The sequence below is a fragment of the Astyanax mexicanus genome, chromosome 1 (genome assembly GCF_023375975.1).
Source record: "Astyanax mexicanus isolate ESR-SI-001 chromosome 1, AstMex3_surface, whole genome shotgun sequence".
In the NCBI taxonomy this organism is placed as follows: domain Eukaryota; kingdom Metazoa; phylum Chordata; class Actinopteri; order Characiformes; family Acestrorhamphidae; genus Astyanax; species Astyanax mexicanus.
Window position 1 is genome coordinate 39,728,186 of NC_064408.1, and position 26,216 is coordinate 39,754,401.

General features: G+C 38.7%; 1 protein-coding gene across 1 annotated transcript; it reads right to left on the minus strand.

The window, feature by feature from the left end:
- Positions 1-241: 241 nt before the first annotated feature.
- On the minus strand, positions 242-25,738 carry wdr26b (WD repeat domain 26b). Its single transcript, XM_007259870.4, has 14 exons — positions 25,018-25,738; positions 17,479-17,578; positions 13,810-13,866; positions 9,638-9,774; positions 8,044-8,141; positions 7,672-7,828; positions 7,186-7,324; positions 6,564-6,704; positions 6,220-6,339; positions 5,651-5,796; positions 5,460-5,538; positions 5,237-5,366; positions 4,948-5,142; positions 242-4,181 (listed from the first exon to the last, which is right to left on the minus strand). Exons 1-14 carry the CDS (start codon positions 25,320-25,322, stop codon positions 4,156-4,158), a joined length of 1,830 nt encoding a protein of 609 aa, XP_007259932.2. The 5' UTR covers positions 25,323-25,738; the 3' UTR covers positions 242-4,155.
- Between the last annotated feature and the right edge of the window lie 478 nt (positions 25,739-26,216).

Here is a 26,216-nt window from a genome sequence, read left to right on the forward strand (position 1 = left end):
AATTAATGTTTTTTCACCTGTAAGGCACATTTAGTGTTATTTTATTTTCTTATTTGTGTAAAAAATATATATTTTAGAAAACATATTTACACTCAGATCACAAAATCAGGGGTATACAAGCCTTTGAATGAGTCTGTCAAGAGTCTAAATACAATGTTTTTGTCCTCTTTCTTACTTTTATTAATCTATTTATATTAATTAATTATTAATTTTCACCTTCCAATTTATGTGCAAGCTCATGTCAATGTTGAAAACCCTGAATGCTTTATTGAAAATATGCATACATAACACATCTCCTACACAACAATACAAAACATTACAATCACATTTGAAATAACAGGTAACGCAAAAAGGAACCCCACCACCCCCTCCCCACAACTCTTCAATCACAAGCTCAGGCGATCCCACCCTGATCCGTGAACCATACACACTCTCCCTCTGTCCTTCCACACACTCCACATAAGGCCTTATGGCAAGCCCAACAAAAACCCAAGACAAAAACTGGAATCTAAAAGGAACAAAAAGGGTGTGCGTGTGTGTTAGACAACACATGGTACTCTAAAGTTGCATACTCGAGCTCAGGGCTGGCTGTAGAACATTTAAGCCCTATGTTAGCATGCCCACACTGTGGGGTATAGCATTGGAGTTCACATACACATGGCTAATACTTAAAATGTAGATAAAAGCCAGTTTTGCTACTTTTCCACCCTCTCCTTTACCATTAATGAATAGAGTGTGAGGGAGTAACAGGAGTGAGAAGAGGTTCCGTTGTCTTTAATGTAAAATAAACCATTTTCTGTGCGTTTCTATTCTGAGGACTAGCATTAGCATGAGAGTATGTGAGCGCTAAGTCCACTGCAAACTGTCTGGTAGGTGGAGGATGGAGAAGTGCAGTTGATCTCAAATGGGCTCCAATTCAAGGTAAAGATGCTACAAACACAAATCAATCCCAAACAAACCAAACACCTTCTGTAATTGCTGAACTAGTAACAGTACTTGTCCTCCAGCCTCGCTAGCCCTTCTGTTCTGATTTTGGCTAATGGCACGTACAGGCCTGCGTCTGAGCGCAGGATGAAGAAAAAGTGTCGAAAGCAAACACTGTATTGCCTTGAAAAGTTTTGGTGAATGTCTCACTAAACTTGATAGTGCACTTTCAGAACGCCAAATTTGATTGAACAAAAAAAGTTATTTATAAATCTACGCATATGTGAGTAAAATGTAATAAAATTATATAAATGCTAACATCAAATCATAATACTAAAAAAAGGAGGAGACAATTTGGCTGGTTATAGTTTAATATGATAATACAGGGATAGATCAACCAAAAAGAAAGAAAAAAAAAACAACAAAACAAAAGGATATCAATAACAAAAAAAGTAACAAAATTGTTTTCAATAAAAACAGACAGCAAAGCAGTCTCTTTAAACATTTAATATCAGTCCATAGCAAATAATATCTTGTCACCATAAAAGGGGAATAGAAAGCTCTATATTTCAGAGTTGCCAACACAGACAACTCGCCTGCCTACAAGCAGGTATTTCTGCACCTATACTGTTAAACAGAGTGACCCCATTGTGGGATTCCTAATAAACAGAAAGAGCCGTGTGGCATTAAAACGTTCAGGCATGTTGGTGGATCCAAGAATCGTCAGGGGTTTATCATCATCGCCCAAAGCAGGAGTTCACAGATAAGCCAAAGAGAAAGTGTGGTCCAAAAGGAGAAAGGGTAGGGGGGCTTCTGTTGTATAATCCTTACTTTGGGCTCAATTTATCCAGCTGAACGAAGAAAAAAAATAAATCTGGATTGTGCGAAATATCCTCCTGACCAAACCATGTATGGCAGTTTTAAACACATCACACTTTCAAGGTGGCAGAAGTACGATAGGATATGTAGTGCAAATGGAGTAAGGTTTACTGTGCTGCTCTGTAGCTAAAAAATTAGGAGTGGGCGTGGCTTATAAGGGGCAGGTCTTTCTTACAACTGGTTATGGGTGGGGCTTCTCTCACAGGTAACAAAAAAAAAAAAAAAAATATATATATATATATATATATATATATATATATATATATATATATATATATATATATATATATATATATATATATATATAGATAGATTTTAATGTAGGAGCTTTTCTTACAGGTACAAAAAGCTTTATTTGTGGCAGAGCTTCTTCTACATGTATTTGGGGCGGGGCCTCACTTACAGGTAAGAAAGGCAGGTATTTTGGGACAGAGCTTCTTCCACAAGTAGAAAATACTTGTGAAAATACTACTACTGGTAGAAAACGGATGTTTGGGGGCGGGGGCTTTGCTGCATAGGTCATAAATGAGGATGCGTTCCAGTAATGCAGGCAGTCGTGTTTACGTTTATGTTGTCGCCAAGAAAGTTCTGCGCAATGCTCAGGAGGAAATGCACAATCAAAGTGCATGTTTCTGGAGCCCTCTCTCCACACCAGCACCCAAAGGCGCAGCTGGGTGCATGACTGACGGGTTGAGTGTCACAGTATATTTAAATAAAGCTGTGGATGCATTCTTTATCCAGCTCTTTCTGCTGCGGCGGCTGGTTTCAGCCTCTGGAGGGCTTTCTGCTTTTATTTCAGGTTTCGTTTTCCAGTCGTTCACCTGAACAACTCCTCTAAGGTAAGCGGTGATAATGTAAGAAAAGAACAAAAGTGAAAAGAACGAGCCCCCATGTTTGTTTTTCTTTTTTTAAAAACAAGTCGTTTACAAAATGGTTTTAAATGTATTCTTTTTTTCGTTCCACAGATGATGGTCTCTCGGGGGGCTTTTATATCGGTCTCAGTAAAAATTATTAATTTAACTAAACTCAGTGCACATTCATCCACACTCGCGCTGGTGTGAAACACACACACACACACACACACACACACACACACACACACACACACAAACACAAAAAAACACACAGAGGGCTGAGCAGCAGTGTGCTACAGATGGAGCAGGACTTTCTCAAACTATACTCCCCAAGAACAATGGGTGCCTCCACATCCTCATCCATGATGTCATTATTGTAGCATTAATGAGGTCAGAATTGAGAAACAAAGAGAGGGAAAGGTGAGAGGTGAAAGAGAGAGGGGGGCTCAGGTGTTTAGGAAGATATTGTTTTGATGATGCAGCTTGTGTAAATAAGTAAACAAATCCTCAACAAAAAAAGAAACTAAAAGTAAAATTGTTCTGCACGTCAATTTTTTTTCTGAATTTAACACATCGAAACTAAATAAATTTTTCTTTTTTTATATTTACGTTAAATAATTGTTTAAATAAGTATTTAACTTGTTTTGCAAAATGCTGAATAATTACAGATCACTTTAGTTTCTTTTGAACACACATTTAATGGTTTTATTCCAATCTGTTAAATCCACAAATAAACAGTAATTATGTTGTAAAATGTGCAGAAGGGTGCCTCGGTAGAGGATTTGAACTTATCTACATTACTTAAATATTTATATATAAAAAAACATTTTAGCCAAGGGTGTCCACTCAATTTTGAGATTGAACATTAATATATTATTATTATAAAAAAAAATGTTTATGGTCTGAAAAGGGGGTGGGTCATTTACTTAGTTTAAACTATGTTTGAGGAGTGGCATGAGTAAGCATAGATTCAGAACAAAAGAGAGAAAAAAAAATAGTGGGGGGAAAAAAGATTCTTATTTTCACCTCCCCATAAGCCCCGCCTCCTCCAACCCTGCACCTGCCCCTCTAAACACACACCGGAGTCAGACGCACTTGCTGGGCCACTGGCTGAGGTTTGCGTGTGCTTCCTGCTCTTCCACAGAGCTCTGTGATGAGGAGTCCTACAGTGTGAAGGGGAGAACAAGATCCATGGATACAGGATGGACACGGGTCGCCACGGCGACATCTTTGCACCAGGCCTGTGCTGAGTGTCGCCGCAATGACAATTTTCCAAATATCAGCCCCCAAATTCCACCCTATTCAGACTCTTACACACTCACTCATACACTCGCACACTCACACATTGCAGCTGGCGCAAAAAATTGTACTCAATTCTCTGCTCCTTACAATTTCCACTTCGTTCATTTGTTTGCTTGTCTTGCGGTGGGTGGAAGAGGATGAAGAACTGGTTTCTTTCTTTTAGAATTTTTCTGTTTGTGAAAATAAGACTTCACCATCAACTGTCCATGCTACTGCAGTTTTCTGGGGAGAGAGAAAGAGAGAGAGAGAGAGAGAGAAAGAGAAAGAGAGAGAAAATAAATCACTATCCTATACTTCTTCTTTAAAAACAAACAGTCTTGTCTGATGTTCTTTACTAAAGATAGTGCTTATGGAAAAAACTGCCAAAATTAAAAATAAATAAATAAATAAAAACGAAAGTATATCACTCAATAAAAGTAATATGGTGATTAAAAACAGTAAAGAGTAATTATAATTAATACAAAAGTAAATACATATCTATACAAATAAATATCTAAATTATTTGTTATTTATTGGTTTCTTTATTAACATGTATTTATTAATGCATTCATTTGCTTCCTGATTTATTTATTTCTGTACTTCCTTGTCCTTATATGATAATGAAGGGGCATGTTTTACAATAATCTTCTATGTTACCAAAGTTACCGCCAAAGGGTACAATCAATGTAGGTTATCTGACATCGATCAACCAATAGGAATAGGAATAAGACACCGTGACGTCATTGCTGGACAGCCCCTGCATTATCATATAAGGAAAAGTAAAAACATAAATAAATAAACTAGGAAATAAATAAATAAATAGAGAAATAAATAAATGAATGCAGAAATAAATACATAAGAAAATAAATAAATGCAGTTATGTAAGATCTTACTCATCCATGCATACCTGATACTAAATCATCAATACCCCTCTACACTCAAACCAATCCAATCCCTAGCCCTCTATTCCCATTTAACTTTCCCCAGACATTTATGTGACTGTGCGTACCATTGAAGCTGTCCACCTCCTGTGTGTCCAGAAAGGGGGCGGGGCCCCAGATGCGGACGGTGCCGTCGTCCGAGGCGCTGGCCATGAGACTCGGCACACATGGGTTCCAGCTCACGCAGTTCACTGTACGAGTGTGTCCCGTTAACTCTGCTATTGGCAACTCGCTGCGCTTGTGCCAGATATACACTTTGTGATCTGAGTGAGGGACAGAAAGAGAGTAATGATTGTAGTCCAAACAGTATCACAAAACAAAAAAGCTCCCACAACTTGAAGTGAAAGTATTGCGTACCTTCACTGCCGCTAGCAATGAAATCCTCGTTGTGTCCTCCAAAACAGGAGTGTATGGTGTAGAAGCCCTGGGTCACTCCCTGATACTTCCTGACCAACACACGGTCCTGCAGATCCCAGAGATGGACTCCCTACACACACAAGCACAAGAACAGAGGCTTAACTTATAGCATTGAGCACTGTGATACTATAATCAGCATTAAGAAAACCTCAGAACTGCTCACCTGAGTTGCTACATTTAACAAAGCTAATCTTCCATTCTTGGAAACAGTGAAAGACATGATAGGGTGGTCCTCCTGAACTCTGTACAAGAAAGAAAGACAGTAAAGAAGTGTAAACAGGAACAAGCAAACAGCACAATTACCATTAACATCAATAACACTGGTGATACATCCATAAGAAAAGGAATACTGACATGTTTCGGTCTGTAAGGTCCTCGAAGTTGTAACCGCGGATACGCTGGTGTGTGTCGGATGCTAGAACACTCCGTCCATCACCCAGACACCACAGACATTGCACGCGAACGCCTTCCCACGAGTCCAGCAGATTACCATCCAGATCCTGACCAATCAGAACAGACAGAAATTACATTAGCCACATTGTTTATTTCACACAAATTGTCAGGAATCAGGTGATTTACCTTAAAGTAGTATTACATTAACGCTTACCCACTCATTAACAGATTAACCAGCTTAAAGAGTTTCCATGCTAAAATCCTGCCCATTAAATTTCTTAAATTCTGATAAAGGCTTTGATGACTCAAGGTGTGCACTAAAGAGCATTCATAATTTAATTCACAAGATGGCCATGGTTCAGATTTGTTCACACTAAAGATTAGCAACTGGGTAACAAGGCCTGTGAATGCAATGTAAATGTAGTCCAGGATATATAGGATATATAAGCTCGCCTATTTTTCTATATATACTGCACTACACTACCATAACAGTTCAAACTATTAAGGGAAAAAGGTGTTAGTTGACTCACACATTGATAGAACTGCCCCCGCTGTCCACCCGTGACAAATCTTTTGCCATCAGGGTTCCAGGCCACACTGGTCAGACTGTCCTCATGAGACTGACTCATTTTTGTGCGCAGTTCTCCTGTCTGAACACCAGGGGGAGACAAAACCAACTCAGCATTGCAACTAGAAGCATATATAGAGTAACAGCTTGTGTAATAAGCATGGATAAACAGAAACACACTCACACTCACACTCACACTCACACTCACACTCACACTCACACTCACACTCACACTCACACTCACACTCACACTCACACTCACACTCACACTCACACTCACACTCACACTCACACTCAAAAGGTTACCTGTACGTTCCAGAGCCAGAGTTCAGAGCAATCGTCCGGTCCACAGGCGATAAGGTAAGTGTCATCCGGACTCCAGGCCAGGTAAGACACTCCGTAAGCATGTCCCTCTAATGTCCTCCACAGCTTCAGCTGGTGTGTGTCCTGACAAGGAGGAGAGGTTGTGTGCTCATAAGCCTCCATTGTTTGACTACAGTAGCCTTGTAGGTCCAGTGTAAAATAAAAAATGTACACTTCAGACCAAAAACTAACAACAAAAATTCACTCAATAAACTAAAACCATTTGATACAAGCTACAAAGTTAGTAATGGAAGTTTATACCTTGCTGACTAGAACATGGTAGCTTAATTTATCACACATTTACCTTAAAGTGTGTTCAGTTGTTTAGTCACCTCTAAGAGACTTGATACGCTGCCTGACACTGGTATCTCAAGCTGTAAATCTTTAAGAAGCTTCAAGAAGTTGCACAGATTGACCAGATTGACAGATTACCACTATGCTAAATGTTAGAACATAAGCTTGCTTGTTAGCTACACTAGCTTCATAACTAAAGTGTGCAACTAAAGCATTACAAATTAAACACAAACCCATGGTTCAAACACAACTTTTTTTTAACAGTACCTACCGGATCCACCTGCCAGACAATGACTGTGGTGTCTTTGGAGCCTGTGGCCAGTCTGGTGCCGTCGTTGGAGAACTTGCAGAACCAGACCTCATTACAGTGCTCTGTCAGGATCTGCTGGGTATAACACGGGAACTGCTTTCTAAAGCACAGAGAGGAACGTACAGAACTTGGGTGAGAGAGCAGAAGAGCCAGAAAAATAGGTAAATAAATACAATTGCAAATACAAATATCATTTGCTCTGGTCTTATTCTCTGCAATCTCTGCCTCCTCATCTGTTCTATGACTTGACCCTCTGACTGACCCTCATAACTTTTTCATTCTGCAACTCCACCTCCTGACTGCAACTAGTGCAAATTGTTAACTTTACTGTTCCAAAATCTCTTTATGGCTGTGACTGAGGCTCACCACCACCTGATTTGTTCCAAGACCTCCTCCTCGTACTGTCTGGTCTTAATTGTGTGTGTGTGTGTGTGTGTGTTTTTTTACCTGCTGCAGACGTGGTCCAGCAGTAAAGACACTGAGTCCAGGCTGTTGTCTAGCTTGGTATTGTGATAAAGGCAGCGATCCCTCTGCAGTTCAACCGCCTGCCGGAGGAGTGTGTGGAGTCTCCGCGGAGGTAGCATTACCGAGGGAGGAAGGTACGCTAAACATACACAGACACACACATTAACAGTTTTCTTAAACTGCTTACATAGTGATTCATTATATGTCCAAATGTTAGTGGATATTCCTTTGAATAAATGTATTTTGTGCATCAATACCCCCTTAACTTATATGAAAGCCAGTATAGAAATGTTTGAAATATGTGTTTACTCTACATCTTGATGGTAAAAGGGTCTCTGTATGTGTGTGTCTCACTCTGTAGTTTGTCCAGTAGTCTGGAACGTGAGCTGATTCCTTTCCCTTCCCATTCAGCCTTCGCTCTCAGATCGTCTGCATGGCTACACATGAGATACCTGCATCACAGAAACACGCACTTCAGCTACACAATCGCACACACCTGAGCAATCCTTGGGTAAAGGAACTAATTTCCTACAGTGGCTCAACAGCACAGCCCTACAGACAAACCAGTACTGCACCACATTTTTGGTTAAAATCCTACATTTTCTTGCATTTTATTTTTCTGAGCTGTCTGCAGTGGATAGTGATAGATATGCAATGTTTAGAGGGTTACTAACAATGGTATGAAAAAGTTTGGTCACCCCTGATAATTTTTATGATTTTTCTGTATAAATCAGTGGTTGTTCAGGGTTAGCAATTTCAGTTAAATATACAATTTAGCGGAAAAAAGTGATATTTAAGAAGTGAAATGAAGTTTATAGGATTTACACAAAAGTGTGCAATATTTCTTTAAACAAAATTAGACTGGTGCATAAATTTGGGCACTCCAACAGAAAAAAATACAACAATATTTAGTAGTTCCTTCTTTTGCAGGAATAACAGCCTCTAAACTCTTCCTATAGCTTCTAATGAGAGTCTGGCTTTCGGTTGAAGGTATTTTTGAACCATTCTTCTTTACAGCTCCAGTTTCTCTGTGGGTTGTCTATGACGGTTCTCACCATCCTTCTCCTCTGCTTATCTGAGATTTTTCTTGGTCTGACACTGCGGGTCTTAACTAGAACTGTACCTGTGGTTTTCCATTTCCTCACTATGTTCCTCACAGTGGAAACTGACAGCTGAAATCTCTGAGATAACTTTTGGTTTTGGTCCTCTAAATTATGATGTTGAACAGTCTTTGTTTTCAGGTCATTTAAGAATTATTTTAAGGCTCAAAAAATTGGCTTCCTTAACCTTTTATCATAACTGGATTCGCCCATGTATGTAGGTCAAGGGTCAATGAGCTTACCAAACAAATTTTGTGTTCCAATAATTAGCACTAAAGGTATTCAAGACAATAAAACAGTAAATAAAAAGGGTGCCCAAATTCTTGCACCTGCTTAATTTTCTTAAAACAATTATTGCACACCTATAATCCTATAAACTTAATTTCACTACTCAAATATCACTGTGTTTGTCTGCTATATGGTATATTTAACTTAAACTGCTGATTTAAACCAATGATTTATAAAGGAAAATCATGAAAAATATGAGGGGTGTCCAAACTTTTTCAAACCACTGTACTTTGTCACTGCATAATATATGTGAGTAATATGGCCATAATATAATATCACAACAGGGTATTTTTGCGATAACAATATTCTTGATGAATTGCTGAAAAAGACGGAATTAATTTCAAGACTATTATACTGAAATAAATGTACAAATAGAACCGTTTCAAACATTTACTAGAAATCTATTTTATAAAACAATACCTTTATTTATAACATTACTTATAAATAATAATAATAACAACAAAGCAAAGATTCATATTACTGTCATGGGAACTGTTGGACTGTAATAAACAGGGGCATTGAACCACAATACAGAAGTGACTGGTGTACTGGTCAGTTACCCGCTGAGAACATGGATGCGGTCTGTGTTGTACTTTAGCGGCGTCAGCTCTCCTCTTAACACCTGTAATGCTTCCAGAACTTTTCCGTCTTCCAAATACTCTAGATACTTCTGCTGCAACAGCAAGAACTTCATCCTCTGCAGACACACAGAAAGAAAGATAAATGTTTAGTAACAGTAAAATCTGGCACATTTCACTCAACAAAAAGAGCTTGCAGTTTATGGCATTGTGTGCATTATTGCACATCATTAGGTTAGACATGCCTAGTCTTGTCTGACTGGAAATAATTCTCTGGCAGAGTTTTAAAAATGAAAGATGATTGAACTGACTTTCCTATAAAACTGACTTTCCTATAAGAACCTACTACAAGGCCTAAGTGGATGTACATGCAAAGACATCTGGTCTTAATATTCACGTTCACGTTGCACGCTAATTAATTAAACATGTATTTAATCTAAGACCACAAACAAAAAATAACTCAAATATGATTAATGTAAACCAGAATAACCCTATAAGACACACATATAGAAGGTCTTGCCCAAAGGCTCTAGGTACTATAGAATAGTGAGCACTAGTCGGGCAGAGAAATCAAACTGGCAATACTGTATCTGACCGACATGCCTTGCTTTCTTTTCAGTACAAACTAACATGTGATATTTAAATGTTCAGCTTCAAACATGGGTTTAAAAATTTCTTTAATCTAACCGGTTCATCAAATCCATCTAGGGATTACTGTTCCCATAACATACGGCAATCTGTTCATTATTGTTGGCTTATCATAAAGTGTTCTGTTCTTATTTGAGAACATTCCTCACTAGTGCCTTTAAGTACAATATTCATTAATGTTGCCTAAAGGAAACCAGAATACTGTACATAATGTATTTTCACACAGCGGTAAATAGGATTAGGATCACAATAAAAAACAGCAGATAGCCAATCCACTCGACCAGGTTGGGACATCCTAAAAGCACCCAAATGCTGTGGCTGTAACATAGTAACATCTTTTTATCTTTTGAATGTTAAATTGGCTATTTTATCAGAGTTAGTCTCGATCCTGCAGTGTGATTGGCTGAGAGGCGTTTTATATGAGGAGTTTATATAACCTGACAGACATTATTTTCTCTTCCTCTTAAACTAAACAGCGATAATGAAACTGTGGTATAATCGCAATAATACACTCGAGGTTTGTGCTATAACGTGTAATATTGGCACTGCTGTGCTGATCTACAGAACTACGACCGCAGCACAGCAGTGCCAATATTACACGTTATAGCACAAACCTCGAGTGTATTATTGCTTAATTACTATCCTACCGGTCACTTCTAACGGTAGAAAAATGACCTTAAACGTGGGCAGTATGACAAAGTGCTTCATTAGTTTCTTCTCGATATGTAACACCAGTGTATAATAGATGTTCTAAGCACTTCTGGAGAAATAAAAACCCATGCATCATCATAAAACAGCAGATGTTGACCAGTTGTAGACTCGGGAAGGGCATCTCAATTAATTAGAATTTTAAATTGAGCCACAATGCCCCTCGACTCTTCACCTTTAGGCAGTGCATTCTGCAATGTGCAAGCTGCAAAGCTGCTCTCAGCTGATACTGAAGGAGGATCACACACAGCTTATCTGTGCTTGACACTAATGGTCCATGCTGGGCGGAACACTGTACACATACGCACACATTAATAAAGAGACCTACTCTTTAATCAACTTTTATTAGTCAACAAATGCCAAAAGAGGTTGACCAGCTTTAAAGGGAAATTTTAATACTTTGTATTTTTTCTATAATGAAATGGTTAAGAAGTGAGCAAAATCATTTATAATGGGTTTGCTGAGAAGCGTTCTGTTCTGTTAATCTTCACAGTAGAAATGAATGCAACATATATAGTATATATTATATGGTGTTTTATTTGGTGCTGGATGCCTTCTAAACGCGTTGACATGCATTTAAAATCAATTCATTTTGGATTACTGCAATTGTATGATTATTCAAGTAGTCATATAAACTGCATGATGGATTTTAGCTCAGTAATTGTGATTCTTAGTGCACGAATACTATAAAGCGGAGTATTCTCAAGTTTCTCAGTCTGCACGACTGAAAACAGACAGTAATATCAGAAATAAGTGAGCGGCATTTAAAATCAGCACCTGCAAGTTTTTCATTTTCCAGCTGCAAAAAAAAAAAAGCCAGCTTAGTTTTCATCCTATTGGGCCTATCCACAGTCTAGGCTTATGGAGGCACTCCGAAATGTGCTAAATGCATTAATGTATTACTGTAATGTATTAAAAATGAATATTTTTACTGCTTCATTTATTTTTAATAATTTTATGAAATTTCTCTTTAATTGCTTTTTGTATTTTCTGAGCCATCTCCAGATACTCCAGATACTAATCACAGCATTCTACACTGTTTATCTTGGCTCACTAACGAGCTGCTGCTGTTTAATTAGCTGACAGTACTGCAGTCTTCAAACCTCCAAGGCATCTTTAACACAGAATGTCAATTCTCAAGAGATTCTCTTCTCTCTCTGGAACAGCAATAGGTAGAAACAACTGTATGAACGCCATGTTCGCTGCTCCACATAAACAGGAACAGGTTAGAAACACAGTGGTCGACAGCTGTACAGCCTGAACTGTCCAATAAAATAATCAAAATTAATCAGATTTAAATCACATCAAAGTATTTTAATCATACAAATCTATTGAATTTTAATTGAGAAGCAAATGAATGAATAACTAGACTAGATTTAAAAGTAGGGGTGTCACGATTTCGATATTTCATCGAAATTATGTCATGGACTCGAGCCTCAAAGTCAAAAAGAGGATAGGCGGTCCCTCCCTCTAAGCTACGCAAGCGTGCGCTATGCAAATGGCGCAGCACACTGTAGCCGACACCGCACATTGTCGACACATTGTGACTGCTCAAAGAGCAGCCCTTTCTCCTTCTTAAAGAAAAACTAGAAAATATAAATTAACAGTTGTTTTGTCTAGCCTCAAATATGTTAATAGTTTTGGTACCTTAAGGAGCATCTTTCTCTCAGATAAAGTTAATAATATATCTTTGTTAAAGAAAAAAACGTGTCATTCTCAGGGACCGAGTCCTATTTTTCATGTTTAACTGTTATCGTGGGATAGAGTTTGTTAGGGCTCTAATTGTTTTATTATTTTGTACATGACTGTTCCTGTATTTTTTTATTATTTATTTTGTTATGTTGCACGTTGCTGTTTTAATAGTGCACACTGCTGCTACCAAAAAAAGCCACTAGATGGCATTACATATATATCTTAATTAAGTTACTTAAATTTGACTATTAGTTCCTAATGTGGTGTATTACAGATTACAGATATTACTTTGCATCACTTATATCAAGCCCACCTTTTGAAATAAGATATTGAAAATTTGATGAATCAAACCAATGAATGACCATAGACTAATCTAAAACTGGCATAGGCCTCTCTGCTGTAAAAAAAAAAAAAAAAAAAAAAAAAAAGAACATTGAGAATCAAATCGAATCGTGACTCTAAAATCGGAAATAAAAACGAATTGAGGATTTAGAGAATCGTGACAGCCCTACTTAAAAGCATCCTGTAGTGAACATCAGTCAGTAACAGATGCTGTAAATACTGTATATCTTTTACAACACTGGGTTTGAGGCACCTTTACTCGCCAAAAAATTACAAAACAATTCGGTCACATGTGCCAGAGTGCGCTTTCAGGAGATTCTAAGCTACTCAAATATGCCTTAAAGAGTAACTACACTCTAAGAGAAAGAGAATTTAAATATTTGACCATACTTTATTGTTTAAGTATGTTTTGCCTTAGGACTTTTATTATTACTGTTACCAGTTTCTTATTAATAGCTATATTTTGATAATAAACTGATTACACTCTGTTGTTGAGATTAGTAGGTTCTATGGTTGGATATATGTGGATCGTGCATCAAATTCATTGGAAGTTATGGCTTTACTGTGTTCAGAAATCTGCTGCCAAAGACATTCCAGCGCATCAAATCACCAAATCCGTATACTCCTCAGCTTCATCAGCGCTGCTGCATTCCAGATGATTCGTTCCAGACCAGGCTCCAGAACCTCTGAGTCCTCACAAAGAGACAGAGGCGTTCCAGAAACCTGCCAGTATGTGTGAGTGTGTGTGTGTGTGTTTGGCTTACCACAATAGCATTGGGTGAATGCATCAGGGCTTTGAGCTCGCTGAGGTCATTTTCAGCCTGCGTTCACACAAAGACAAACAAAAGAGGTAGTTCAGCAATTTCGCCTGGCAACATGACCATCGGTGTAGTGGTGTAACTGTCAACTACTGGACAGAGACACACTCTTATGTGGTGTATGAAAGTGAATTAGCTAAAAATACTAACTATGTATCGGTCAAGGGCACTGATAACAGAACCGTTTAGACCAGGTGAGAGTAGTGTGGAGCTAAATTGTTGTGGTATTTTGACTAGGGGTGTGCCATATCGTATCGTACCAGATAATAATCAAAATTAAAAAATATTGTGAACGATATTTTACCTTAAAATATTGTGCCATATCACCCAAGCCATTTCCCATTATATATCTACTAGAGACAGATTATATCTGTCCAGTATCATTTATGGATATATGGAGATATTTGGAGTGCATTATTATTAGTATTATGACATTCTGGATCATTGACTTCTGTTACAAATCTGATAAAATTCTTGTACTTTTTTTTAATATCTCACTTAGGGGTGTGCAGTATTATATTGTATGTAATAATACTTTTTTTTCAGTGTATAGTGCATTTTTGAAATAATTTTTTAAAAAGTGTTGTGTCATATCGCCAAGATTATCGTTATCGCGTAAATACCATGAAATATTGTAATATTATTTTAGGGCCATATGCCCACCCCTAATTTTGACTAAAGTATGCAAGACATTTCATCTGTGTTAACATGAAGAAAAGGAGTCAGTTACCCTAAACATTTTTTTAATATGTTAACAATTAGTATTTTTTTGGCCCAAATACAGCATTACAAGGTTTGCATCATTAAGGATATTTTATGTGTATTTTAAATACTTTGTCACCTGCATATCTGTGGAAGGCATTTCAGAAACTTGTGAAATTGGGATAAACTGGGATAAAATGAACCACAATCAGCAATACAGACAAACATCACAGGAAAACTTGTCACGTAAGTCTATGTAAAGTCAATGTGTTTTGCAATTTCTGTGGCTCTGTTTCTCATGAAACGTTAACAAAATGAAATGCAAAGAAGGTTTCTGCATGAAATCAATGATTTATAAAAAAAAAAAGCACTTTAAGCACTATATCTCAGCATCACCTAAATATTATGCCCAATAAATGCATTCTCAGCTTCAATCATCACACTCATTTGATATTGAACATTTTTTAAAACCTGTTATCTGTCCATACTAGGACTGGGTAATATGATAAATATGTTATATCATGATATTTAAAGACAATTTCCACAATATATGATAACTTCATAAATTCACAATACATGTGATCAAAAAAATAGTCAAAATCATCAGTAGTGACAGTACTTAACAATAATTAAGTACTTAATTAATTAACAATATGTATCGATGTCTCGTTAAAAATAAATAAATAAATAAACACAAGCGACCTAATTGGTTATAGGTCCAATGTCTACTGCCTATAATGACTTTTATTTAAAATATACTGCAATTCATTCTGTTGAACTGGACTAATTATGCTATCTGTAAGGAAATGGCCCTTTAGGAAGTGATGGAATCTTTAATAAACCTAAAGTATAAGAAGCATATTGTTGATTTAAGAAATTTGCTCACAATCTGATAAAAGTCATATTTCCCACCTGTTCTAAAATGGTGAACAGGATTTAAGCTATGTTGCCCTTATGGTGTTTCTTAAAGAAATAATTAACTGTAACTGAGAAAAAGGTTAATAAACAAATGCTAGCATAAGGTGGCACAAAGCTAATTCTTTACTTCACAAACTCTGGTCATCCTGTGTATATTATTAGATCATAACATTTTCAAAACAATGTTCTACAAAAATGAAAACAATTACCGGTATTTAAAATTAATCACTGCAATTAAAAAAAAATGCTAAATGTTGCTAACTGGACCCATTGTGGGTTGGTTAACACTGCAGACAATGCACTGACTTGACACAGAAGTATAAAACAGCCTCAACAGTGAATGAAAGTAAACTGCAATTATGTTTTGGTAAATTATGGTTACTAGCTTCCTTTTACCATTAGCACTGTTGGCATATCTGGCTAAGTAATACAGAAACATTTCCTCAAACAAAGAAACTGGTCCCAAAAAAAGCTAACAGGAAGAAGTTTAAATGATAAAAATGGATAACCGTTAGCTTCCATGCAGTATTGGCTACATTTTGTGGGTAAAATACTGCTTTAAGCATCTCATGATACAAATGCAGAAACCATACCCAATATACAAATAAAACAGAAGACATCTTAATTAGTTAAATAGGCAGAAAATACCGGCTTTATATCAGCAGAGCAACGTTATGATGCAATAACTTGACTAACGTTCTCAACATCTACAGCAGTAGATGAGGCTAAGTGTTTGAGGCTAATGGCTGCTGATGTTCAACACCCTCATTACTGACTGGAGAATCAACACTAACAGCTAACGGACAGTGACCAGTCTAAAGAAACAGCTACACAAAACATTACATATAGGCTACAGTCACATGATCAGTATCATTTTCAAATTATTGTTTTGGTCAGTTTTTAATTAATTCATTATTTTAGTATTTCAGAGCTCTGTTATCTCGTTTTTCTATTTCTCAAGTCCTCAAATCAGTTCTACTGTCTATTTTACTGTCTACTCGCAGTCATTTTCCACTAAATACTTTTTTTAGAGTTGCATGAACTCTGATCTGTTCACTGAGACAGATCTGCATTGCTGCAAATCAGATATGCATCAGATTTCAAAACCAAGTATTGAAGTGGCCCAGATCGGAATTGAAAATGTCAGAATTAATGCATTTTATGCAGTTTACACAGCCACACAAATGACACATCTGTGTCTCATATGACGTAAAAGAGGACAGTTGGGCCACATTTACCTGCCGTATGACCTATATCTGTCTGTAATGTGAATAAATCTGTCCCTGAAATGTGACATACACACACGATACCTTTATGCATGTCACCTCTGCAGACAAGTAATAAATGAGGAGACCAGACACTTACTGAAATATTACTGGGAGTGCTCAGAATGCTAAACACGGCATGTGTTTAGAACAGCCTAGAACAGCACTGACAGAGGATATTTGACTTAATTCTTAGCTCAGACCCTCTTTACTGCAATATATCTTTTTACGTCTTTATTACAAATTAGTTGTTTGCTTGTTTTACGATGTGATGGCGATAAAAATGCAATGGACCTTACAGCCCTAACCTGTGCATACAGACATGCACCTAGTTTATCACAACTCTATGATTTTGTATGTTGTGTACTGCCTTAAAAAAAAAGCACAACGTGCAATGGGCCAGGTCTTACACTAGATCATACACTTAGCTTTAAAGAACCTATCCCTCAACATGCATGTGGTCTAGAACAAGATACAACTTACTTTAGTCTATAAACAAAAATGAACTTTCCCTAGATTTGAATGATAAAGTGACCGGAACCACTTTCACCTCACACAGTGTGTAGCTTGACCAGTTTGAAAATAAATTATTACATTGGTGACTGTCAAGTTTAGTACCAACCTTAGAAAAAACAAATGGCGTCAGTTATCAATCATATTTTACTGATGTGCAAGTTTGTATAAAAAGGACCATGAAGAGGATGCTGGCATTTGCAGTAAAATCACGCACCTTGTCCCATTCTCCTTCCATTATGTGGTTCCGAAACTTTGTAGCAGAAGGATGTTCAAGTCTACAGCCAGATTCCTGCATCAACAAATCCACCGTCTGACTAAAGAGGGAAAAAAAAGAGAGAGAGAGAGAGAGAGAGAGAAAAGTGTTGTTAAGTCTGCGATCAGATTTAATTATGTCCTGCTTTAACTTACAATCCCCTACTAATTTCGAAACTTAGTAACTGGAACTTATAATTCATTCTTTATAACTTGATCTAATGATTATTCGATTACTAATCAAACTCTTAAGTTCATTACAAAACACATTCAAGTAAAATCAAGCAACAAAAGCAAGAGATAATGTTTTAAAATAAAACAATAGTCACATTTGACTACAGCCCCCAAAATTCTGGTGTGTAACAGTACGTCAGATTGAGGGTGTGAATCATAGGAACATTTATAGAGCACCTTCTGCACTTCCTGTAGCGTATTATAGTCTTTAAGAGCAAGTATATGGATCATATCTACACTATAAAGCATTATAAAGTCCCCCCTCCCCACACTTTAGGAAGAACAGTATAGTCTGTCAGAGAAAAAATGTGTATCAAATCACCATTATAAACAGCACATTATATTTATATATAAAGCCCCCAAAATACTTCAGGAAGTGTATTACACTCTGTCAAAGAGAGCTCCCCATACACTTCCTGCAGTATATTACAGCCTGTTAAAGTGAGAATGTGGATCATATTAACATTACAATGCATTATAGAGCTCCCCCTACACTTCCTGTAGTGCACTGCAATCTGTCAAAATAAGGTGCGCATTTCAATCCTATTCAACTGTGCCGTAAATGCTGAGTTAAAGTGCTCCGTGTTTACTCAGGGCTCCATGCTGTGGCTGGACTGAGCCAGTGGAATTTCTCTCTGCTGGCCCAGACTTGCAGGATTTCCCAGAGAAACGGCCTAAACTTCAGCAGGCGGGATGTGCACTAAAATTAGACCCTAGGCGCGTTTCTAATGAAAAGCAGCTGCTCAGGGCTGCATACCGTGGGCGCCATCAAGCCAGAGAACAGCTCGTGCACCTCAGAGCGACCCCAAACCCCCCATCCCCGCCCAACAACCGCTCAAATCCCTCCCTAATGTGGGTTTCTAAAGCAACACCCCCACACTGCCACAACACTGCTACTGTCCGCAGGCAAAGAACACCCTGCCCAGCCACAATCATCCAGACATGACGATAATTAGCAACTGACAGTTTCACTCTGAGAGCGATCTCGGAGCAAACAAGAAACCTCTGAAACTGAAATTCAGTAACAGCAGCTCCCTGTCTAAACTTCAACTGATCAGCATGAGAGCCCATTCAGAGCTGCAAACAGTCAGGGTGCTTGTTACAGCTTGTGTTAATTGACATCCATTTTATAACCAGGTTACTTAAACTTTGCAACGTACCAGCAAGCTCTCTGGCCAATTACGGTGCAGCTTGCTATTGGCTGTAAGAATCCTGGCAAATCACAGATGAGTATTTGCATGATTTTTTCTAGACTTAAAGGAGTCCCATGATTCAGACAAGTAAATAACAGTGGTAACTGTGGTCAAAACAACATATACCAATCTGTATCTATATACGGTTCCAGGTATATAGAGTTAGTGTCATAACAAAAGTAATGATTATAGCTCTATTTGTGTGTTTATTTTTTGTTTGTCATGTTACACAATGTAAAATAATTTAAGATATGTGGATGAAAAGACCAATAGAAACAGCCCAATGTTGCATAAAACCCTAAATATACTCATCCAGGACATACAGGTGCTGGTCAACGAATTAGAATAATTTGAAATAGTGCAATCATGAAATTCTTTGAATGCATTTTTTGTGCAGAAAGCAAATCAGGTGTTCACCGCACCTGTCCTACTCGTTAGACTAATCACAGAACTCGTTACCTGGAAAAAAATTTGCTCAGCTGAGCTTTCCAAAAGGCCTATTTAGGCCATTTAACTGTGACACTGTTGTTTTATTGAATTAGAATAATGGAGAAACTGTTTCATTGAATTAGAATAATTTTTATTATAATTACAATCATCACTTTCTCAGTATTTTGTGGCTGCCCCCTTGGCTTGTATGACTGCCTGAAGTCTCCGCGGCATCGATTTGACCGGCTTGTCGCACATTTCCGCACTCACAGCTTCCCAGGCAGTGGCGATGTTCTGCTTCAGTTGGTCCAGCGTAGTAGGCTTTCTGTCGCGAATTTTCCGCTTGACGATGGCCCAAAGGTTTTCAATGACATTGACGTCAGGCGAGTTGGCCGGCCATGCCAAAACTTCAAGCTGTTTTTTAGTGAACCAATCTTTGGTCGACTTTGCGGCATGAGCCGGTGCAAGATCCTGTTGAAATATGAAGTCTTCTTCGCCAAACTGTTCCTCAACAGTTGTAATCAGGAACGTTTCCAGAACATCTTGATATACGGCAGCATTGACAGTCTTCTTGAGGAAGCAGAGTTTCCCTACACCTCGAGCGGACATGCATCCCCAGACCATAACGCTCTGGGGAAACTTGACGGATCTTTTCACGCACTCGTGGTTGTAGGTTTCGCCACCACGACGCCAGACACGAGGACCTTGGTCACCGAAGGAGATGCAGAAGCGTGATTCGTCACTGAAGACCACTTTCTGCCAGTCTTCAGCAGTCCACTCGCCGTGTTCTTTGGCCCACTTCAGCCGTTTCTCCATTTGTTTCTTGTTCAGCATCGGTTTTACTGCTGGAACGCAAGATTTGAAGCCGAGTTCGCGCAGACGACGGTAAGTGGTTGATCTGGAGACGTCAGCGCCGGTCTGCTTGTTCCACAAGTCGGTGAGCTCGGAAGTGGACTTGAACCGGTTGCTGACTGCGATCTTTCTCAGCTGCTTGTTGTCGCGAGCAGAAGTTTTTCGGACGCCGGAACAGTTGGTGCGCTTGCTGCAGTTTTTCTTGAGAGCTTTGCAGACGGAAGACTGGCTGATGCCGAGCTGCTCAGCAATTTTAGTTTGGGTCAAGCCTTGTTGGCGAAGGGCTTGAATTTGAGCCACTATTCCGGTTGAGAGGTCGCGCTGCTTACCCATGATTGATTTTACAACTTAGAAATTCTACTCAACCCTGACTTTATACTGCACAGTGAACACTCTTCACAGAAAACAAAAATTCGAGCATTTATTCTAATTCAATGAAACAGTTTCTCCATTATTCTAATTCAATAAAACAACAGTGTCACAGTTAAATGGCCTAAATGGGCCTGTTGGAAAGCTCAGCTGAGCAATTTTTTTTCCAGGTAACGAGTTCTGTGATTAGTCTAACGAGTAGGACAGGTGCGGTGAACACCTGATTTGCTTTCTGCACAAAAAATGCATTCAAAGAATTTCATGATTGCACTATTTCAAATTATTCTAATTCGTTGACCAGCACCTGTACATGTACTGGCTGTTTTTCATGAGCTGTAGCTTTCCTAGAGTTGTAACATGAAGCACACAAGATTTGCTGTAAGAGTTTGGGTGGGTTTCTACAATGAACACAAGAAGATTTGAAAGAAATTGACAGAAATACAATTTAAAATTGTAAGTTGTATGCACCATGTTTACACAGAACATACTGCAAGAGCTTATGTGGAGTGTTGGGTGCAAAGGCAGGAGGTGCTCTGTAGTGAAGGAGGGTCTTCAAATGGGAACTGGGTAATTGAAGACCGCAAGTTAGTCTGTACGTGCATTTTAGAGGCAACTTTTTCTCAGCTAGTTTAAATGTTGGAAACTACAATCCTGGAAGACCAACAAAGGCTACCACCACCTTTCGCATGCTGAACTTTTGCTTGATCAGTCAAGATATGTTTTCAGACTGATCAACTGGTCAACTTGTGTTCAGGCCTTTTCTCCATAGTGGACAGAATGAAACATTTGAACTCTATATGACCCTGCACGTCTGCTGTGGCAGACTGTTTACCACTCTGCTGTGCATCCCATTGATGCTAATGACTTTGAAAGTACAACAGTGATTTTTTTTTTCGCGTTCAGTGTAAAATCAGATACAAATACTAGACTACTAATGCAGTGCGCTTTTGCCAGAAGTTTGTTTACGACTACCAAAAGGGTCAGAATAATGCAAGTCTGACTTTATATTTTATATATTCATGGCCACCAATGTAACTTTACTATACCATGACACACATACCAGCAAAACTGCTTTGTTTAAATCAAGTTGTCTTTTAGGCCCCATCCACACGAATCGAGATATTTCTAAAAAATTAAAGTTTTCTGTGTGCTTTTAAAGATATCTTTGTCCACAGCAGCAGCTTTTTCAAAAATATCCCTGTCCACACAGCAACACATTACCACTCAAAAATGCTGGAATTAACATGTCAGCCCAGATGAGGGCGATCAAACCTCCTACAAAATAACATCACTTAGAAGAAGGAAACAACAATTGCACTGATAAATGACAGGAGATCAGAAAATATTTGGCATCTCCGCTGTGTAACATAATGTGAGACTAAAATTAAATTAAGCTGTTGTAATGTTACTAATCTATGCTAGCATAGATTTTGCTAGCAATGCTAGCAAATTGCAGAGACATCAATCAATCAAGGCTCTGTGCATGTATCAGGATCTGCCACACGGCTCTGCCGACAACAGAGCTTTCTCAAAATCTCCATCTTGCCAAGCATTTTCAAAAAGCTCTGTTTTCACCTCTGTTTTGACCTAAAACACACGTGTACAGAAAAAAGCTTATGTTTTTTTGTTAAAACATCCAGATTGGTGTGGACATGGCATTAGTCCAAGATGTAATGGTTGTGCTGTTTGTTGAAACAGCCATTCTTTTCTTTCATCAAAGCTAATTTTGTTCTGATTATTCTTTTCTAGCAAAGACTGTTGGTGTTTGCTTGTAGCATAACAGCTAGGCACGGAATAGACAATCCAAAAAAAATGCCAACAGCCAACACTAGTCTATTAAATGCAGGGTTAAAGATAGAATGGTAATAATAAATAGCTAAAATAAAACACATGCAGCTCTTTTTAACTACGTGTCAGCGTAGTCAGCTCAAGTGTTGCCAATTATCAAGCATCCCGCTTTGTGAAAGAAACCGACTGATGGAACATTGGGTTTGAACTTTTTTTGCAGGGATTGCTTGTGGCAATTTCATGAACTGTCAATGTTGGTCCAAATAATGCAGGACAATATAACACAGCTGTAATAAAGAAACAACATAGTGTGGAATACATTCATATATATACTGTCTGTCTCGGACAGCCTTGTATACCTATTTTGGACTATTTTGATTTTGACCATGTGAATCTGGTAGTTGCTCTTAATTGAATAGACATACTCCAAAATGTGCTATTTTGGATAACTAGTATAACAACTAAATGTATAGTTCTGTGTTGCTATTTCTACAGCAGTGTTGGTAGTTTCTTTTAAAACAAAACTCTGGCTGAGCTGACCACCATTAAAAAAGGGTCAATCAAAAGTGATTATACAGGACAACAGCTTACAGCTAACAATGTCAACACATCAGACCAATGCAAACAAATCTAAAATAATTGCTGAAAAATACAATAAAAAACAAGAAGCTCTTTTAAAAGAAGCGCCCGTGTTAACTTTTGATACAAATGCCAAAGGTTGAAATGACAAACCTGAGAACACTGTGTGCAACTGATTGTAAACAGTATAATTGATCAACTGGTAGGGCTGCACAATGTTATATATATCTGCTTATATATATTTACATTTTAGTTAAATATTTGAGTAGTGCAAGTTTTCTCTTTGTATCAAAACACAAAAAGAACAAGGTTTTTAATAATTTTTTATGCTAGAATTTTAACTGTTTTTTTTTTTGTTCTTTTTTATTTTTGTGTCATTTGATCTTTTTGTACAGCACTTAGGTTGGCATTCAGTGTTTTTTAAATGTGCTATAGCAATAAAAATGACTTGACCTAATTTGCTTAATGTGACACTGCATGTCCAAACATACTGCAATGATGATGCTGTAACAATATATTGGTCAGCCATAATAGTCTTTTTTTAATTATTTTATTATTACTGGTTAAAGATTTTTGTTTTAGTAGCATTGGCGTTTTTGCTTGCAACCTAACAGCAAATAATCGACAGTCAACGCACTGAAGACTAACTTAACATAAAAGCTGCAATCAAAGAATTTTATTACAAATACTGTAATGTAAATCAACATATATTAGATTACTCCTAAAACAAAATGGAAATGTTGTCTAGCTTAGTCAAACAATACTAATGTAAACATTATGAACATTTCTAATGTTGTTTCATGCAAATACCAAGCAATGATCTGACATACTGAAAACATGCCCTTGAGCTTTTTGTGAACAAAGCAATTGATTAAACATTCCTACTGGTCAATCAAGTACAATGTTTGTTTGATTTTATCCCATTGGGAAGAGTGTGAGAGTTCACTTGTGGTACAAGTGGTAATAATCAAGTTGACAAAGTGAATGTGTCAGCTACATTGGTCCAAACGTACATCATAGCATGCCAACATAATACAACAATAACAGAATATACTGTGATGCAAATCAACATTTTAGTTGATCTATAATCACATAACTAGTATACATATTTGCAACTGTGTTTGCGCTTGTGTGTATGCTGATGTTTATTTTGATTCAAATACTAATGGATTTACATGGTCTATACTGACAATCCCAAAGCACGATGTAGCTCAATATAAACAATGAAACTGACAGAACCAAGGACAGTCTAGCGCTTTCTTTTCAAGTGTTTGTCTTTTGTAAACAAGACTGGCATGCTGGGAGATTTAACTGCCAACCATTATGAGAAAATTGTTGTTAAACCGGCCAATAACACGTTTTAACTCTAGGGTCAGTCTTTACTCTGCCCACCAGTAAAGCCTCAGTGTAGACCCCATGTATGTCGACACGTACTGCGATATGATCGCGGTGCGATAGCCGTGTCCATACCGTGGAGCTCCAGAGTGGCTTTGGGCCTCTGCTGCTGTCAAAACTGCTGCTTTTCTCTGCGCCTTTTGCGCAATCCACCAAAAAAAAACAACAGCAGCGCGCAGACAAACAGAAGAGCCATCTTTCCCTTTGTGCTCGACTGTCAAGTGAAAAAGACCACGATCTCTCCGCGGTCATGGTGATCATCGTCGATATAAGCCCTAATTACTGTATAATTTCGCTAGAATAAAGCGTATGATGTAATGCTATTTCGCAGCATGCAACAAAAACACAGACTCATGAACATCATCACACCTCTCTATAAGTAGACTTTACTGTACTCGTCGTTCTCATATCTCTGCGGATTTGTGTGTGTGGACATTTTTATAAACAGTGACATGTCAAAACAGCAGCACTTCTCCCATGTTATAACCCATGTTATTATTGTGGAAAATGGACCCCCTTGTTTCTCAGCTGCTAACTATTCCCCATCCCCCATGACTGGGGCAAACGCAGACCAGCTTTTCCAGATTTTCGGGCATTTTCGTGAACCGTAAGCCGTCAAAAAGCAGAAGCAGCGTCTGTTTTAGATCCATACTTAAACTTACTTTAACCCTAAGCCGTGCAAATGCTGCCCAATCAGGCGGATCACGTCTTCCTCCGCTTGCGAGAGCCGCTTCTTCTTCTTCAGCGAGCCGAGCTCCGAGCCAGAGACCGCGGACGGCGCTCCGGGCCCGGACCCTGTGCTAGCCCCGGCCGCAGCCCCGTTGCTGGCGCCCGAGACAAGACCGTTGGAGTGCGACCCGGTGGCCGAGGAAGACTCTCCGTTCTGTGCGGCGCTTAAGCAGGCGAGAGCAGCCGGATCCTGGCTCTGGTCCTGTTCCTGGTTCTGGCCCGCCCCGTTAGACTGCATACTGGAGCCGAGGTTGGGACCGGAGCTTCGCGCGAGGAAGGCAGCGGCGGACGCTGTCCTGGTGTCCGAGGAAGAAGCAGCAAGGGCCAGAACCAGCGCCGCGGAAAGGCCCGCAGAAGCCCCGGGCTCTCCTACTCCCTCCGCCGCCGAAGCTCGGTGCTTTTTCCGCGGGGGCGGCGACGCTCCGCCGGTGTCCGAGTCGGAGGAGGAGGAAGCGGAGGAGGCCAGAGTTTCCTCGCCGAGAGCGGCCGTGGTGAGGGCGAAAGGGGAGAGAAAAAGAGAGAGAGACGCCGGGATTGGGGAGCTCGGAGGGCGGCTGCAGGGCTGCTGGGGCTACGGGGAGGAGGAGGAGGAGGACGGGGCTCCGGCCTTCCGCTCCGCTCCTGCTCAAAACACAGCAACCTAATGGAAACCCTGCGCTAACGTCACCGGAAATGCCTCCGCTGCGACCGCGTAGCGACCACCGACAGGGGGCGCGAGCCAACCCTTTAGCCTACAGTTCAAAACAACCGACTGTTTCTATTTCATAACAACAACTCACTGCTTATTATACCATAGATACGGTCTATAGTTTATACAGGCACTTGAAATAAAAACTAACAGTTAAGCCAAAAAAGGTTGTTTAATTTCACTGGGAGTTTAATCTATATGCTTTAGTTATAGTTAGTTAGGGGAGCGATATGACCCTAAAATAATATCACAATATTTCACGGTATATTTGCGCTATAACAATAATCTTGGCAATATGACAAGAACATAGAATAAAATATATATATATATATATATATACATTCCTTTTACAGTATGATTTTTATTATTTACAGTTTTGTTCAACTTTAGACCTAACAGTTTGTGTTAAATAAACAGGGTGTTTGTGTTAAATATATAGTTATA

Excerpts from the sequence above, each read along its gene's own strand:
- wdr26b (XM_007259870.4), bottom strand. The coding sequence starts at position 25,322 with ATGCAGTCTAACGGGGCGGGCCAGAACCAGGAACAGGACCAGAGCCAG. Across the intron at positions 5,143-5,236 it reads CATTGCTAGCGGCAGTGAAG|ATCACAAAGTGTATATCTGG; the intron begins GTACGCAATACT and ends TCCCTCACTCAG. Across the intron at positions 4,182-4,947 it reads GGAGGTGGACAGCTTCAATG|AAAACTGCAGTAGCATGGAC; the intron begins GTACGCACAGTC and ends CTCTCTCCCCAG.